Source organism: Phyllostomus discolor, chromosome 14 (genome assembly GCF_004126475.2).
Source record: "Phyllostomus discolor isolate MPI-MPIP mPhyDis1 chromosome 14, mPhyDis1.pri.v3, whole genome shotgun sequence".
Lineage (NCBI taxonomy): Eukaryota > Metazoa > Chordata > Mammalia > Chiroptera > Phyllostomidae > Phyllostomus > Phyllostomus discolor.
The window spans coordinates 4,508,552-4,527,205 of NC_040916.2; the positions used below are offsets into that span (position 1 = coordinate 4,508,552).

An 18,654-nucleotide genomic window follows, 5' to 3' on the forward strand; every position below is an offset into this window, starting at 1 on the left:
TGGGATGAGCCCAAGAGTCCTAAACTGGGAAAGGGCTGAAATTGATACATCAGAGGAAAAACCGTTTCTAGACAGACAGGCCTGGGGGCAAGGTGGGGGGGCACCCTGCCCCACTCTGTGGCCCGGCTCCCAAAGCACCTCCCCAGTGGGGCTCCCTCTGCTTCCCTCTCCCTTGTCTGCCCACCGGGTCCATGAAGTTCCCGTGGAAGGCAGGCTGACAGGAGTCTAGACCAGGGCTCCCAGTCATTCTGGTTTCTTTCAAGCTTCCCGTCGGAAAGGTCTGTCCTCCTTCTGTCTGCCTCCCACCTGGAGGGCGCCATCCCTTCCCTGTCCAGCATTTGCATTGAGCTCAGGTTCCTGGAATTCCCTCAAATCCAAGACACAGTCCTCATGTGTCTGCAGGTGGGCTGGAGGGCCCGGGGAGGGACGGCAGGTGAAAAAGCCTCACAGGTGGGGTAAGGAGCCTGGTAATTAGAACCTGCCACTTCTTGGGGGCACACTTCTAGTTGCTAGAGGGGATGCAGCCCCATTTATGAATCACTCAATAAAGCCAATTAGACCTTCACATTTTTTAAAAATCTACTGGTTCTCAAAAGGTGAGTTCCACTTCCTGCACAAACTGCGTGGACCCACAGCCCTCACTCAGCACGCATCTGCCACAGTGCTGCCATCGGAGAACGCAGTCAGGCTGCATTCATAGGGCTGCGTTCACTTGTGGCCTGGGAGGAGTGGGCTAATAGCTTTCCATCTTCTGCTAATGCCCAGCTCCTCTGGCTCTTGCCCTCACCCTCTCCTGTCTTTGCCTAGCACTGCTGTTAGAAGCCAGAGCCGCGCTGCCCAGTATAATGTTTTCCACATGCCCAGTATTGAAGGTAGCCTGGGGCAGAGTGTGTCTGCTCAGACCACCTGGCACCGCTGTGGTCCTGCCTACCAGGACCCAGATTCTCACTGCTGGCCCCACTGCCTCCTGCCCAGGAGCTTGTTTCCCCTCTGAAGTGCAGCCAGCAGCACCCAGGCCACCCTCTGAGCTGAAAGGGCAGAGCATTCTCCAGCCAGGAGACAGGATGTGGTGCCTGAGCAGACCCCCGGCTCACTTGGGCATCTCATTTGCTGGGGGCATGGCAGGCACAGTGGGTAGCTGCCTAACTACCAGCCTCCCGGACACTCTGGCCCAGGAGGAGATAAGGGACAGGACCTGGGGGCCTCAGAGGGAGCTGGCTGGACCCTCTGGTCTCACCTATTACCTGCACATCATACCCTCTTTCACTTGCCAGGCACAGAGCAACAGCATCTGTTTGTACATAAGCCAGAGAGAGGGCTGAAAGAAACGGCATCAGACGAGAAGGGGAGGGACCAGCACAGGCTGGTTTCTCTAAGGCCCAGACCCTGGCTTTTTGGCAAGGGCAGAGCCTTTGCAGACAAAGTCACAGATCGCTGCTCCAACCCCTCTGGATGGAGAGACCGAGACCCAGTGAGAGGGCTTTGCCAAGGCCACAGGACCACAGAATGACACACTGGTGGCTAGACCTCCATCCTGACTCCCCGTCCTGCCGGGCCTCACAGTAGTTGGTTCTCCCTGATTCAGGGAGGCAGTCCCCTGTCTGCTCCACCCCAGAGAGCGGCCCAGCTGCATGAAGAGGACCTCAGACCAGGAGCCCCCAGTGTGGGCTCCTGTCCCAGCTCTGCACCAACTTGCCACCTCCCTCAGGGATGCTGCTTGTCCTCTAGGCTGTAGCTTCCCTTCTGTAGAACTGGCTGGACAGGGGAGGGCTGGCCCGGGCGGCCCCTGAGGTCCTGTCCTCTCTGAGGGGTGTAGCACGTGTAGTGTGTGTGTTCGGCAAGAGCCCACCTGGGTTTGGGCAGCGTGAGGCCGGCCCAGGCCCTGACTCTCTGTCTCTCTCTGGCCAGCGATGAGGACAACAAGCCCCTGCAGGGGAGCCAGACGTCCCTGGACGGCACCATCAAGCAGCAGGAGAGTGACGACAGCCTGGTGGACTATGGCGAGGGCGGCGAGGGCCAGTTCAACGAGGACGGCTCCTTCATCGGCCAGTACACGGTCAAAAAGGACAAGGAGGAGACCGAAGGCAACGAGAGCTCGGAGGCCACGTCGCCCGTCAACGCCATCTATTCTCTGGCCTAATGGAGGCCCCCAGGCACCGCCACGACTTTGCAAGTGGGGAGAGAAGAGATGGCGGGACAGAGCCACCACCTTCAGGGACAAGGGTACAATGTGGGGGTCTGCCAAGCTGTGAGGACCACCGACCACCCAGCCAACCACAAGCCCCCTCCCAATGACCCCACACGCCTGGGTGCCGTCTGTGTGGGAGAGCTAGACCCACGGCCAAGCTCAGTTGGAGGGAGCCCGAGCCCCTTGCTCAGCCTCACAGGCACCCTGAGCCTTCCTCCCACACTGCCTGCCCTTGACCTTGACACTCACTCACCACTTTCTGTTGATTCTGGTACTTCTCATTGTCTTTATTTTTGCTCTATGCATCTTCTCCTCCAGACCTAATGTCTCCCTTTATTTTCCTTTTGAAATATCCCTGGAAAAAAAAATTGGCGGATTAATCCGTCCCCTCACCCCCTGAAAACTGCAAAGATAGGCAAAGAAGTTTGGTCCATAAAAGAACACAGGGGAAAGCTGCAGTATTCACACCACGCCGGGCCCATGTATTTCCGAAGGATGCCTTTCTCGCCATATGCCTCCCTGTGCCCACAGCCCGTCCACCTCAGCCTTGCCACTTGCTGAGCTGGGCTTGGCTCCTTTCTGGAAAAATGACAGTATTTTTGGCAGGGAGAGGGGGGACAGGGCACCTCGCCTCGCTCTGGCTCAGGTGGGAGGTGGGCTTCCCTCTTGCTCCTCGCTCTTCCCCTGCCCCACCCTCCAGAGTGTCCGAGACGAGAGCTGCACCGACTCCCACGAGGGAGCGTGGGGCGCAAGAACGGGCACTGGTGGGAGGGGCTCCGACTCCAGTGACCGGTACCTCAAGCAGCAGAAAACCAGGCATCTGGTTCCTGGGGAGCTACACTCGCCTCAAGACAGGAGAAAAAGACTGGGTTTGGACTCCTTCCTCCCCATCAGTGAAACTCAGGGTGTAGGAGTGAGGGCCACACCCACTGCACCCAGGGTACAGGGTGCCCCCTGCCTGGTCAGGGGTCGGCGCTGCTGCCTCGAGGAGATGGAGCCCTGTGATGCAGAAGCCTTGCCGGTGCGTCTGGGAGCGTGAAGCACTGCGCCCCTTGGACCTCCCGCAGGCGCCATCTCTTCGGTCAGCTCCGTCAGGTTGGGGCCCATGCAGACGGGGCCCTGCTGAGGCTGAGACTGCGCTGGCGTCCTTTCCTATCAGGGGGCCCGGCAGGGCCGCTGCCCTGACAGTGCTGTGAAGCCTGGCCTGGAGGACTCGGCGCTCTTCGTATGCCTTATGCAACTCTGCTCTGTCCCTGCGGTTCCCAGGTCCCCAGCCCCTTCCCGCAAGCCTTGAAGCCTCCAGCGACGTCTGTCTCAAGGGATACGGGGCGGCCTATGCAAGCGTCACAGCAGAACCAGAAGCACCACTTGACACAAGCCCTGCAGCCGTTGCCCCCGGCGGAGACACGCGCAGACCTGCAGTTCTCAGTGACCGAAGGCGCGGCCTTCATCCACCCCACCTAATCCACTTTTGAAACCAAAGGTACCTAGTCTCAGAGGAGGGAGATCTGGAGCCCAAGAGTAATCCTGTAGCTGCAGCTTGCGTCGATTTCAGGAGGGGGAAGCTGACCCCAGTAATGGGCCACCTGCCACAGACACAGCCGCTGAGTTGGGTCTCCAGCCGCTTGCCAGGGGACCTGGGCGGGAATGGAGCTACGTCCTTCAGAGACTTGAGGAAAGCATCACTTGCCACGTGTTTAAGCCACAAAGGTGTTAGCAGTGCTTATGTCACTTCATAAGCAGTCAGTGAAGGTCACGCCCATCGATACACATACTCTGCCTGCGGAAAAGAAACCATAGCCCAGAGCTCAGCCAACTACATTGTTTGAACCTGAGAGCAAGTAACTGTCTTTTGGCCTTAGCCTTGGTCAGGTTCGCTGCCTAGAAGCCCAAGGAGCAGATCTCATGGTGACAGGGACCAGGTCAATAGCAGGGGGCTGGAGGGTGTGTTCAGGGGTCCCATTGCCTGGCTTGTTCTGACCTCTGCCTGGACACAGCTGGGCACTCCCGTGGCCCAGGGTCCTCGAGGGACTGCCGGGGAAGTGTGCCTGCGAGCCGCAGGAAAGACCGACCTTTTCAGAAAACACTGGATCTGCGCCAGGCAGCCAGTTTCTCAGGCTCTGAGTCCATGCTGCGCCTTGTGCACTAGTGAACTTAATTGCGCTGAAAACAGTCTCTTAGGACTCAGAGAAGGACTGCAGGAGGTCACCGTGCCCCTCCCCTGCCTCTAGAAGGCCTGCCGCACGCTGATGACCAGGGAGGGCCTTCTGCCACCACTGGGTCTCGGGAGGGGGGTCCGTCTTCGCTCCTCGTTCCCAACGTGCCCAGCTGTGCACCATCCCTCGTGGCGTGTGAAGATAGTGCTGTTGGCCCCATCAGGAGGCGGCCCACACCACCCTGCCTCCACAGCCCTCCTGGCAGGTGAGAGCACACCTGGGCCTGAAGAACCGAGCTGTTCCCAAGCAAAGGTGGCAGGTCCTTAGAGAGGTGTGTGGGCTGCAGTGTTAGGGTTAGGGAGGCAGCCCTTCCGGGGAGAAGGAAGTCCACTTTTCACAGCACCATGCCGGAGTCCGCCCAGCTCAGCAGGAGAGCAGTATTGTCCCGCGCTCCCCGCCAGCTGGGGCTCTCAGGCAACCCCCCAAAATACCCACCAGTGCAGGAAAGGGAGATACCATTAGAGCTTCGGCCCATCCGGCTAGGGGACCCAGGCTGGGGGGTGGTGGGGGGAGAAGTACAGGTCCCCTCTCACAATGACCAGAAGTCCCATTGCTGTGCATGCCCCGGGGCAAGAGTTGTGGCTTCGTCTGTCCGCTGATTGCTCAGTATCCACCCTTGAACAGCTGGTGTGAGCCAGGCTCAGAGCCCTGGAGGCCAGGGTGAAGAGTCTGGTGTGGCCCCTGCCCTCTCAGGGCTGCCAGTCCTGGACCCGAGTCTTGGGACACAGTGGCATTGATTGGGAGCACTCTGAGCATGTGAACTTCCAGTGGCCCCAGGCTGGAAGGGAGAACCTTCAGCGGGAGAATCGGTCTATAAGGCTGAGCAAGACAGGGCATCCAAGCTCTGGGGGGAGGGGGGGGCGGCAGTGGAGGAGCAGCCCTGCATCCTGAGCCTCTGCTCTGCCCCCCCAGGGCAAGGGGCTTAAGCTGTCTGTATTTTCAGTGCCTCGGTCTCCCCTATTCAGTCCCTCCTTGAATGCCTCTCTCCACAGAGACATGGCCCCACCTGAGGAGCCAGGAGGCTTGTGCCTGGGGAGCCTTCCACAGCAAGGCCCAGGGACAGCTGCCTCCCACCTCGCTTGGCTTATGGAAAATGGGACCTGTTCTTTCTTACGTTGCTTTTGGGGAGAGGGCTGAGTTTAAGCTAAAGGGAAGACCAAACTGGCTCCTTCCTTTGTCCATTGCCTTTGCTGTGAGGTGTTGGAAGTATCTGGTCCACCCCTTTCCTAGCAAACCAGGTCCGGAGAAGGGCCCGCCTGCCTGCGCGGCCGCCAGTGCCAGCATTGCTCACCTGCAAGGGCTGTCTGCCGCCTGGGACCAGAGAGCTTCATTGTTTCCCCGAACACGCTTGGCCTTAGCAAAGGGACAGAAACAGATCCAAGAGTATCTGGCTTCCCGGCTGAGGGACTGCCTCTCCCCACCCACACCCAGCACCCTCACAAGGGCTCGCCTGCACGTGGGCACACACACAGCAGAGAGAGACCGCATTGCAGGACGGCTGCGCAGAAGGAACGGTGCAGAGTATGGCGGTGCCTTGGAGAGGCCGAGCCCACACCCTGGCCCACTTGAGACAAGATGTGAAGGGCTGTGTGGGGCTCAGCGCCCGATTCAGGGCAGAGGAAAGGCTGCCCAGGCTGGGCCCGTTTGGGTGATTCCAGAGGGCAACAGGAAGAGAGAACAAGTCCGATGCAAGGGAGAGTGAACCTTTCCCAGGAACAGCACAAGCAGTGGCTCTTTAAGGCTCCCGGGGCCCTTTGCAAACTCAGGGCCGAGTCCCAGAGCAGCACAAACAGCTCCATGACTGAGCAGGGGTTCGACATGCTTCTGCCTTTGCCTTTACAAGGCTCATTCGCTAACACTGACGAACTGAGACTCCTTGGTTCTTGGTCCCCAGGGGCCGGGGCTGGGGAGCCCCTTCTGGGGGGGGGGGGGGCAAGTGGCTGTGATACAGGCACAGAGCACTCTTCCCCCATCATGACACCTTGATCATGACCCCGGGAGAGTCTGCCAAGCACACAGTTAGGGCCCCTAGAAAGAAATCCCCCGTGGATCCTGGTTGAACTTCGCAGGGTGACTAGGAGTAGCATGTAGGAGGCGTCTGACCTTTTTTAAGTCAGAGTCAAACAGCTTGACGTGTCAGGAGATTCAGTGTTCTGGGCAGCGCGCAGCCCCTGGGTAGCCCCCAGCCTGCCTGGCCCAAGCCAGAGCAGCACCCGTCCCTCCCTCCACTGGGAACAGGCCTTCCCGAGACAGGCACAGGGAAGGGTCAGCGGGAAAGGCGCACAGCCACCCAGGGAGGCCGCACCCAACCAGTGCTCCCCTACCAGTGTGTTAGTATTAAGTGGTGTTCCCTGATGGGAAGGATGAACATGAACCAGATGGAAAGGCGTCTAGCACAGGATCAGGTTCAGATTTCAGCACGTGAAGGAGTCCAGAGCTGGTCTGATTGAAATGACTCCTCGTGCAGACAAGGGCAGTAAAACCCGGACAGGTGGGGGGACTTGCCCAAGGTCACACAGCCAGTAAATGGAGGTGAGGTCACGGCTTGAGCACGGGCCCCATCACTCCTTTTCTAGTGTTCTTGCACCTCCTCCAGGCGCCTCCTTGGAAACAGGCATTACTTAACTGTCCTTCCAGTTCGCCCTCTGTACCCCTTCACCCCTCTCTCCACATCCCCGTATCCTCCCAAAGTGGGAGACACAAAGGATTTTTCTGAGTCCAGGGTCAGTCAGTGTGTGGTAGCCTGTGGTGTTCAGGGCAGACCCAGGCCAGGAGAAGGGTGACGAGGGAGCTGGCGTTTGTCACTGTGAAGCCTAGACTTGTAACACATCGGCCCCCCAGCATGCTGTGCCCCTTGAAAGTGAGGGTGTGAAGGGCTCTCTGTCCACTCCACCCTTGGCCTCGAGGGGCAGCGGGGCCCGTGAAGCCCCGCCATGCTGGGGTCTGCTGGGCCGCGGTTCAGCACATGCAGAGACTTCGGTGAAGCAATAACACAAAAATCTGGGACGAGCAACCCGGAACTTTGTGCACTGCTCTGTTTCTTTTTCTAAAATGATGCAGATCAGATGCCCCCGCCCTGCTGCTCTTTTTTCTGATCCCAATGCCACGTCCTCAGTCAGTGTTGGCCCTCCGCCCAGCTCCTGCGCACCCCTTCTGAGCTGCGCGTCGGTTGCCTGCGACGTGCCGCCTTCCATCCTGGTCCCACCCCCACCCACGCCGGGCCATCCCAATTGGTTCCTTTCGGTGGGAAAAGGTTTTCCCAGTGTCTCCATCCCTTCTCACCTGTGCGCACACCCCACGTCTGATCTGTTTCCCATTGGTTAAATACCTAACTCGCTGTGGCAGACATTGTTTTAACCCCTCTCACATCGTGTCCTTCCCTTTTGTGAGTTATTTTGCATTAACCAGCGCTGTCAGCCACAGATGCATCTCTGAGGGTGTCGCGCACGACCTTCAGCAGGGAAGACGCCCGGGCCGTGGAGGACCGTCTAATACATGGACTTATACACTGACTGCATGAGCAAAGAAAAGGCCAAATTATTCAGAATTTTTTTTGAACCACTGTAAAAAAAAACACTGATTTCTTTTGTATAGAGAACACTAAACGTATAATAAAAGTTGTTCAAAATGGACTCTGGGCCTGTGTTCATTTTCCTTGGTGGGTGGGAGAGGGATGATGTCGGGGGTGAATGACAGGAACAGATCCGAGGGCTCCTCGCAGGTGCCGGACAGCACGTGCCTCTGGGCCTCTGTCATACAGTGACTGGAAGGGGTGTGGACAGGGGGACCCCCGAGTCAATGCCGTTGCCTGTGCACCTCGAAGCAGTGCTGGGCGGGGGTGGGGGGCGCAGGCAGAGCTACCCCTACCCCTGCGCCCTGCCCTGAGGCGCGAGGACGCCAGCATGGGCCTGCCCTGTGCTGGCACAGAGGACACTTGATCTGGCTGCATAATCAAAACTCACAACAGACCAAAGCCCCTCTCAATAGACTCAAAGGAATCTCAATCAACGAGCAAATAGAAATGGGAAAGAAACAGCGAGGGCTGTTGGTTGAGAGGGGCTACTAACCTTTCTTTCGGTACACCTGTGACTTGAAGATTGGGGGGCCTACAGGTGTGCTACTTCTCACTGAGGAGTGGCCCCAGAGTGCCACCCAGGCAAGAAGTACGGTGAGCGACCCCCGGCAATGTGGCTCCCTGTCCTCAGGACAGAGGGGGCTCGGGACTGGTCGGGGCTGGGGGGAGGCTCTGATCACTGGTGGTCTGTAGGCAGTACTGGGGGTGAAGGGGCAAAAAGATTTCCCTGAAAAAGCAAACCCAACTCTCTTAGGCAAAGAACCACCAAGTAAGTATCCAACCTACCTGTGGTTACTCTCCCTTCAAAGGTCCTCAGAACAGAGCATTGAGGGGTTTATTGCTTCATTAAAATAAGACTTTAGATAGTGACTTCTGGCAAGATGGAGAAATAGGTGGACACACTGTACCTCCTCGCACAACCAAGAATAGAACAACAATAATTTACAGACATAATATCACTCAGAACTGACAGAGGATTTATCTGAATGGAAGTCAGACAGCCAAGAAGTTGAAGTAGACCCGTACATCCAGACTGGTAGGGGACGACGAGCTGGGCAGGCGCGGGGCTGGCGCGGGTCGGTGGCGCGTGGAGGTCAGGGAAAATTTGGCGCAAAATCAGCGCGACAGCCATCCGGGGTGCAAGAACGCAGCGGTGATCCCTGAGTACGCAAGCTGCGGCTGGCGGACCCAGTGAGGCAATTGTGGACCAGGGCAGGGCTTGCAGCCCAGGATCCCAAAGAAGGGACTGGGCCCAGGAGAACGGAACTACCACCATTGTTCCCTCCCGTCCCTGCCCCCGCCCCCGCCCCCACATATAACGTCACAATCTAGCGACTGGGGTGCCCAGCCCCAGTGAACACCTAAGGCTCTGCCCCCCACCGTAACAAGACCGACCAGACCGAAAAAAAAAAAAAAAGGAGAGACAGGGAAAGACATAAGACATGTTTCCAGCAAAACAGATCAGTCCCCCAGGACTCATCCTTTTGAGCGACCAAGAAATAGCCAATCTATCAGATGCACAGTTCAAAACACTGGTGATCAGCCCTGGCTGGCGTAGCTCAGTGGATTGAGCACGGGCTGGGAACCAAAGTGTCCCAGGTTCGATTCCCAGCCAGGGTACATTCCTGGGTTGCAGGACATAACCCCTAGCAACCGCACATTGATGTTTCTCTCTATCTCTCTCTCTGTCTCTATCTCTATCTCCCTCCCTTCCCTCCCTAAAAAATAAATAAATAAAATCTTAAAAAAAAAAAAGCTTCATGGGTAACTTTAAAAAAAAAAACCACTGGTGATCAGAAAGCTCACGGAATTGATTGACTTTGGGTGCAATTTAGATGAAAGGATGCAGGTTACCATAAAAGAGATGCAGGAAGATACGCGGAGGAGAGCCAATAGTGAAAGGAAGGAATCTGAGTCTCAAAACAATACAATGGACCAGAAGGAAGATAGAATCAACCAAGCAGGAAAGCATGATGAAATAAGAATTCAAAAAATTGAGGAAAAGCTTAAGAGCATCCAGGACACCTTTAAACGTTCCAACATCCGAATTATAGGGGTACCAGAATGGGAAGGGGAAAAGCAACGAATTGAGCACATATTTGAACAAATAATAAAGGAGAACTTCCCCAGTCTTCAAGAAATCCAAGAAGCTCAGAGGGCCCCAAAGAAGTTGGACCCAAGAAGAAACACACCAAGGCACATCATCATTACATTAGCCAAGGTAAAAACGAAGGAGAGAATCCTAGAAGCAGCAAGAGGTAAGGGGACAGTAACCTACAAAGGAGTTCCCATCAGACTGTCAGCTGATTTCTCCAAAGAGACCTTCCAGGCAAGAAGGGGCTGGAAAGAAATATTCCAAGTCATGAAAGACAAGGACCTACATCCCAGATTGCTCTATCCAGCAAAGCTCTCATTTAGAATGGAAGGGAAGATAAAGTGCTTCCCAGGTAAGTTCAAGTTAAAGGAGTTCATCATCACCAAGCCCTTATTTTATGAAATGCTAAAGGGACTTATCTAAGAAAAGAAGATAAAGAAAAGACATGTATAGTAAAAGGACAGCAAACTCACAAATATTAACAACCACACCTAAAGCAAAACCAAAAGAAACTAAGTAAACAATTAGAACAGGAACAGAACCACAGAAATGGAGGGCACATGGAAGGCTAGCAGCAGGGGGGTGGGAGGAGGAGAGAGGGGGAAAAGGTATAGAGAATAAGTAGCATAGAATGTAGGTTGAAAATAGATAGGGGGAGGGCAAGAATAGTACGGGAAATGTAGAAGCTAAAGAACTCACAAGTATGACACATGGACATGAACTAAAGGGGGGGAACGTGGGTGGGAGAGGGGGTACAGGGTGGAGGGGAGAGAATGGGGGAAATGGGACAACTGTAATAGCATAATCAATAAAATATATTTAAAAAAAATAAAATGTAAACAAATAAAATAAAAAAATAAGGCTTTAGTTCCGGCTGGTATGGCTCAGTGGATTGAGTGCAGGTCTGTGAACCAAAGGGTCACCTGTTCAAGTCCCAGCCAGGGCACATGCCTGGGTTGTGAGCTGCATCCCCAGTGGGGGAAGGAGGGGGAGAGGCAACCACACATTGATGTTTCCCTCTCTTTCTCCTTCCCTTCCCCTCTCTCTAGAAATAAATAAATAAAATCTTAAAAAAAAAAGACTTTATTTCCAGGTCTGACTCCTGAATCGTTGGGTAACTCTTTGGGTATGTGACACATACCTCTTACTCTTCCCATTCTCACCTTCAAATATGAGAAAGACCCTTTCTCATCACTCTCAAGCTCACAGTCTCTGAAATGCATCTTCATGTCCCTTTGCACTATGCCACCATGACTCCAGGCCCTTGTCCTGAATTGGTCTCCTTGCCTCCTGTGTGGCCTACTGCACCTTGTAACCGCAGCCAACAGCAGCTCCTATGATACAGATCACGTGTGTGTCACTCCTTTACTCGAAACCTGCAAGTCTGCTGTAATACCTGCAGTTTGCTGCGACAGGACAAACTCTGAACTCCTTGGTCTGGCATCTCAGACCTTTCCCGACCTGCCCCTTACTGCTGCGGCCCCATCTTTCACCACTCCTCACACATACCCCGCACTCCGGCCACGCCAAGCAAGTTCCAGCTCCCGCTGATGTGCAATACGTTTCTGTAATTCTCAGCTTTGGCAACTTAATTCAACTGAAAAGTACCTATTAATAACCAACTCGGCCAATTAATGACATAAAATATGTAGGATAAAGTTCCAGTCCTCAGGAAGCTCAGAGTGCTGTGGAGACAGTCAAATAAGCCAACGCAGTGTTACAGTGTCGGGGACTAGCTCAGATGAAGGCCGGTTCAACAAATGGACCTTGACCCAAAGGTGGGTCTGCTTGGAACAGCTTCCCCTTGACCTTCGGTGCCCCTGCTCTTCTGGAAAATCGCAGCCTCTGGCGCGGACGCCCACAACCGGGCTTCTTCTGGTTTCTCATTCCAGATTCTCCTTACAGATCATCTCTCCTGGGCTCCCCCAGGGCAGGCTGCGGCCTCTGCGCAGGGCCACATCTTGAGCAATTAGGTCAGGTGACAATGTCTCAGGAAGTCTTCGTTGATACCTGGTACGACGAGCACAAGCGCACACAGACACACCTTCCAGGTCTGGTACAGAGCCCCTCGCTGTGCCCGGAAAACCTATTTTATGTCTCTCCCAGGGTGTAGGCATACATTTATTGTTCATTTCTTTCACTATCGTGTGAACATCGGAACATAAGACGCCTTTTTTCCATCTCCGCCCAGAGACCAGTACCTGGCACAAAGCGAGGACAAAAGGAATGAATATGAATGAGTGAGTGAGCGAGACGACCGTTCCTTTGAAAGCAGTAGCTGGGCAGATGCAAGACTTTTGTGTCCCCCTCTTTGGATGTTGGACATTCAGATATTGGACTTGGATGTGACATTTCGGGGGGGTGGGGTCCGCTGGCCCAATTTTAGAGCAGGAGCCACGACTCGGGGACAGAAGTGAACAGACAAGTGAGCCTCTTATCTGAAGAAAGCCAACCTCAATGCCACGGAGGCCAAACAAAGCGCTGCCTCCCTTTGGAGCCCCAGGGACCCCCAGAATGTCTGTCATCGCTCATCCCTGTTTCCTGAAGGCTGCGCCTCCCAGCCCATTAGAAATGCTAATCTCCAGCTCAGAGTTGGATTAACCCACCCAGTGGGAGGGGACCGTCATCTCCAATCTTTATTAAGAGTGAAGGCTGTACCCTCTCTTGCCCAGCTGCCCCCAAAGGGATGGAATCTGGGAACTCATTACAGCCCCCTTTATCAAGGCAGCCTCTGCTGCTCACCGCCCTCCCGCATTAGGTGGAGGAAGGCAGGGAGGCCCATTTCGGCATCCTCCTCCCCACTTAATGCATCAGAGCCCATTTGTTTGATGTCAGCTCCTGCTGGAGCACAGGCCAGGCAGTGGGCCTCAGAGCAATTTGGAGCCACAGCTGCGGCCCAACTGCCCAGCCCCCACCCTGCCCCCACCTCCGCCCTAGAACTTGCTGCTGATCAACCCCAGACCCCACAGCACAGAAGCATGGCTTTGTGTGGACCAGGAAATAGTCTGGTAGGGTTTTCGAACACTCAGCCCTGGCTTGGGTTCAGTAGGAGCTCACCTTCCCCACACTCAGTGGGAACAGCAATTCAGACCCTTCATCCTCAGAGAGGATGACCTATGGCTAGAGGGCAGGGGAGAAGTTCACCCTAAAACCCACAAAATTACTTAGTGTGGGCAAAAATGGGCTACATGCTGCCCCAGCTGGTGTGGTTCAGCTGGTGGGAGTGTTGTCCCACAACCAAAAGGCTGCAGTTTTCATTTCTGGTCAGGACACACATCTAGGTTGCAGGTTCGATCCCCAGTCTGGACGTGTATGATCCTCAATCTGGGCACATACAAGAGGCAACCAATCAATGCTTCTCACATCAATGTTTCTCTCTCCCTTCCTCTCTTTCTAAAAAAGCAATGAAAAAAAGTCCTTGGGTAAGGATGATAAATGCATATGTACATACATACATACATGCATACATACATAAGGGGCCACGCATTAAACCTGACAAGCTCAGGGGAGGCCGGCGCGATGGCCCTGCACACTCGGAGACCTAAAGTAAGCACACAGGATGGCCTGAAGTTAAAAGCTTTCTCACTGGAGGCAGGTCATGGAGGACAGTCACGTCTAGGCTGGCATCTTCCCTGACGGAGTCAGTCTTCACCTTAACTGTGTTGTCTTTGCGCATCTAGGATAACATGCATTGGGAATTTCAGATTTCCTTTTCCCCAGACCCAAGAAAGCACAGGCACAGCCCCGAGAGAGACCGTGAACCCCCCCACGCTGCTACTGTTCCTGTGTTAGTTGTTGACTGCTAACTGCTCTCCACGCACCCCCCCGCCCCCGCCTGTGTAGAAGAAGTACGTGTCTGTCATTCTATTTCTCATCCAGTCCCAGAGGTCGCCTCCCTGATCTATGACCAGTGGATTTCATGGAACACCCTTATGTCTTCTCTTTCCATTTGTATAAAATAAGGTGCAAAACTGCCGTTTTTCTGGAGTATTTTCTCAGTCTGTTGAAGTTTTGCTTCCTGGCAGTTGTTAGTTTGGCTCAAATAAACTCATAAAAGTTCTCACAGGTTTGAATGTTTCTTATGTTGACATCAGCATATATTTAACATCACAATGGCCCCTAACAAGGCTGAAGCAGAGGGTCCAGGGATCGATCTGGGAGGGAGTTTGCCCCAGTAGCAGCAGAGAGTCCAGTGCAACAGAGGGCGGGACTCGGGAGCTCCTGGGCAATGGGGGTGGGTGGCGCAGAGGAGAAGCCGAGACCGGCAGAGGTAAGACTAGAGAGAGTACTGACTCTCCAAGTAGGGCTCCTAGACCTACAGCACAGACTCACCTGGGAGCTTCTGAAATGCAAATTTTAGGGCCCTGTCAGCTCTACCGTGTCAGCAACTCTGGAATCTAGCCCTGACCCGAGTGGCTCAGTTGGCTGAGTGTTGTCCCCAGTTCAGTCCCCAGCCAGGACCCAGGCCTGGGCTGCGGAGGGTCCCAGTTGTGACCCGTGCCAGAGGCAGCCCATGGGTGTTTCTCTCACACATCGATATTTCTCTCCCTCTCTCCCTCCCTTCCCCTCTCTCTAAAAATAAAAAATGAATAAATAAAGATTATATATATATATATAAAAGAAACTCTGTGATCTATGTTTTAACAACCCTCCAGGCTGAAGTTGGAGGACCATCGGATTTCAGGGACACGATGAGAGCGATGGGCACTCTGTGACATAACCCTTCCCCATGCCCCCCAAACTGTCCGTCTACCCAGCTAATACCTTTGCCTCATGTGAGTGGATGTTGTGTACAGACTAGCAAAGTCGGTGAGGTCTACGTCCAAATTAATGCAGGGTGAAGCGGAGACCACCGGAGAACATAGGGGTCAGAGAGCAAGCCCCCAGGGACTAGCAAAAATTGTGGGAGAGACTTTGACTTCCGCAGACCATGGAATTGGCAGGGAGTGACACCAAAGAAGCAATATACATTTATGTCAAAGAGGCAAGGGGGCACCAGATGGTATTTTGGCTACAATGCATTTAATGACTCCAGGAGAAGGGGAGCTAATAATAGGGATGCTGCTGACTGTGTGAGGCAGAGCACTGTGCGCTTTATGCTAATTGTCTCTGCTAACCCTCACACCAGCCCTCTGTCGCGGGTAGTTTTACATCCTACTACACATAAGGAAACCGGGGCTCCATGGGCTGAATAATTTGCCCGAGGTAACTGACAAAGCCAGAGCCAGCTGCCAGGTCTGTCCGACTCTGAAACCTCCACTTTAACCACTGCACTCGGGTGTGAGCGGCATCTCTGAAGAAGGAGCCCAGCATCTGAGCTTCGAAGGCATCGTGCCAGAGCAGCGCTTGCCAGCTCTTCCACACGTCCGGGAACAATTCTGCCCTCACGACTCCGCTCTGCTGTAGTAGGCCATTCGGGCTTCTGACTCCCCCCAGGAGAGCCCAGGGGAGGGTCGTGCTGCCTTGTGGGTCGTGGTCACTTGGTGAGGGGCAGCAAAGCCGTAGGTGCTCTCCCTTCTCCCAGGCTGCCTTGAGCACTGAGGAAGAGCCAGGGCCCTGCAGGGAGGTCAGGCCCTGCTGTGTGATCTCAGACAGGTTACTTAACCTCTCTTTGCCTCTGTTTCTTCATCTATAGAACAGGGATTGTACTTGTAGCCACCTCAAAGGTTGTTGTAAGGATCAAATCCACTGAAATGTGAAAAGTTCTAAGAAGAGTACCTGATGCATAGTAAGCACTGGGTAATAATTTGTTAAATTTGGATGAATGAATCTCTTATACTTTTCCCTTCTTCTGCATCCTAGAATGTTCTCCCTGACCTCTCCTTCTTCCTTCAGAAGTCCTCCCCACCCTTCCTGGCAGTCTCAGATCCCACCTGTGCGGGGCGGGGGGGGGGGGGCTCCGCCCTCAGGACACCCCCTGCCACCACGGATGAGAATAAGTCTACCAAGACATGATCTGCTTGGGGAGGAAAGGTGGTTGATCTCTCAAAGGAGAAGCGCCAGGAACCTGTTCTTCAATGGGCTTTTATTGAGTTCGTTTACACAAGAATTCAGGTAAAGCTCATTAATCATTGCCAGGAAGTAAGGATCAAACAACAGATAACAAAGAACTCTGAGGGCCTATTTTGAGTCAGGGTCAGATAGCTAAAGAGCTGTAAAACTTTGAGGAACAAACTTACTTCTTGTTTGGACCCTTATCAGTTAATTGAAAGCATTCTAAACAAAGCAGGTTTTACAGGATTTTACATATTCTTTCTTAGGCCTGATCACCTGGGGAACCCGCCTTTTCCAGCACAGGGCTGCACCACCCTCTGTCGTTGTTTCAGGTTTAGGTGGAGCAAGGGAAGTAAGGCAGCCAAGAGATTAGGAGATTTTCTCAAAGGCAATGAGGACTCAGGCTTTGTCAAAGCTGAGGGGCGAGGGTCCATCACCCCCTTTTGCTGTAGCCCCCAAAGTCCTTCCTTGGGGGCCTCCCACGTGATCGTGCCTGTCTTAGATCATTCCCCCCTTGGGGAATCTTACCTGTCATTGGCTAGCCGACCAAGCACTGGGGACCAGGCAGGGTGAAGTAAAAGGAGAAGTGGCACTCCTGCCAGGGAGATAAGCTTTTGTCTGCTTGCTGGCTTACGGTCCAAGGTCGCTCCCTCAGCCTCAGCCTTGGCAGGGGTTACAGCTTCTGAAACCAGGCAGGGCGGTTCCCAACACCCACCTTTCATAACTACCTTGGCACACAAGGCTGTCTCTCCCTGAGTTCCTCTTGCTCTTGCCGCTCCCCCCGCCCCTTGGCCCTCGGCATAAACTCCCAAGTTGTCCCTTCCACACCTGGCCAGTTGACAACCCTCTGTGGAGTTGGACCAACACCTCATCTTCCTGTGCGTCTGTGGCACCCAGCCCTGTACCTCACGCAATGGGATCATCCACTGATTTATCAGTGGTTCCCACAGGGCAAGGGGGTGCCCTATGTATTCAAGATGTCTGTATTGTTGCTTTCACTGCCCAGCTAGTGGTTTGGTGTTGACTGGGGGGGGGGGGGGTAGGCAGTATTTGTCCTCCTAGAAGCAAGTTTACCACGTTCCAAGTGGCCAGATGTAAGGGTCCGTGATGAGTATTGAGAGCTGGAGGTTTCTTCTACAGCCCTATTAATTAACTTTCCCATCGCCCCCTAAGTGCTCTTGTGACTCTTTCAAGCCTAGGAGCCCACGCTCGCTTATCAGAAAGGACTGTCCAGCTTTCACCTTCCTCCTGCCCCGTCTAGTGTCAGCCTGGCTGTCAGCACCGAGTAAGCCCTCTCCCCATGTGGCAGAGGGGAATAAGGCTGGATCTCCAGAAGGCTTGGCTTTGTCCCAAGGGAGAAGGACCACAGGACCGGACTTGGTCAACATCCCCTCCACAAGCTCTCACAGTTCTGGCCCAGGTGGAATAATTAGGCGTAGGAACCTCCCTGGGGTCTTTTTCCTGGAGATTTAGGAGACCAAGTCTCACATTTAAGCACAGGAGAAAGCTGTCTTCCCAGCCACAGGCGTAAGATGAGAACCTCCCGCAGACGGCACCTCTCCCGAGGGAAGGGGAGATGGACAGAGCTCCATGCAGCCTCATCCATGCAAATAGCTCCGAGGTTCACAGGAGCTAAAGTCAGAACTCCTTTTCCTTCCCAGCGCTGCTCACCGACCTCCAGGAGAGCAGGAAACAAACCCAAAGTCCTTCGTCCTGAACCACATCGGCCTCCCTCCCACATTTCCCACAGGGCTGTGCCCTGGTGTGGCGGGGACAGTCAGGCCCGCAGGCTAACTGCAGGCAGGGGACACAGGCTAGACTGGCTGTGCATGAGGCCATCGGGCCAGTGTGGTCAGCAGGGTCCTCAGGGTGGCCTCGCAGTCACGTGCCCGCCTCAGGCACGGAACTGCAGGGCTGGGGTGAGCCCTGGCCCAGCCCCTCGTTCTGCAGTTTCCCCACATCACATGCTGAGTCTGAAACCGCCTCACCCCCAGTGAGTGTATCTCCCCCCATCCCACATCTGCTAACGCTCCTTGGGAAGGAATTTCAAATAATGGCCACATTTCAAATTATGGCTGACCAGGCTGCATTTGAAAGGGCTGAGAGTTTTTCTCAAAAAAAAAAAAAAAAAAAGCACAGACTTGAGGTTGATGGAGACTCAGACACATCGCTGGCCTGCTGGCTCCGTGGGGGAGGGCTCAGCAAAGGCGCACTGGCCTCTGCCAGCACTTCTGCCCGGGAGAAAGCTGCCCCTCCAGCTCTTGTCCTGAAGCCGGACAGTTCAGCTCCTCCCTGTATGTCCCTGGCGCCTTTTGAGCCGCTGCCCCAGGGCTGGAGCTCAGAGCGAGTGAGTTGATGTCAAAAAGTTCCATTTGTAAGTGTCACCACTGATCTCATCAGAAAAATCTGATTGTCCAGCTCAGTGCCTCCCTCTCCCCTGGCTGCAGGGACAGCACAAAGTGATGTGCCCGTGTGGTCCCCTGGCTGGGGCAGCGGGGAAGATTCTCCCGGGTCCCCAGGCAGCACCCGTACGGAGAACCCAGCATCAGCGAGCAACAGTGGGATTCTCAGAGCTGTCTCTGAACAG

General features: G+C 54.4%; 1 protein-coding gene across 10 annotated transcripts in view; it reads left to right on the forward strand.

The window, feature by feature from the left end:
- NFASC (neurofascin) overlaps nucleotides 1–8,036 on the forward strand; it is a 195,593-nt gene extending 187,557 nt beyond the window's left edge. For all 10 annotated transcript variants that reach the window (XM_036015545.1, XM_036015546.1, XM_036015547.1 and 7 more), the window contains one exon: nucleotides 1,909–8,036. In XM_036015545.1, coding sequence (XP_035871438.1) covers nucleotides 1,909–2,140 — 232 coding nt within the window. In that variant the 3' untranslated portion in view covers nucleotides 2,141–8,036. The remainder of the gene's footprint in view (nucleotides 1–1,908) is intronic.
- The last annotated feature ends 10,618 nt before the right edge of the window (nucleotides 8,037–18,654 follow it).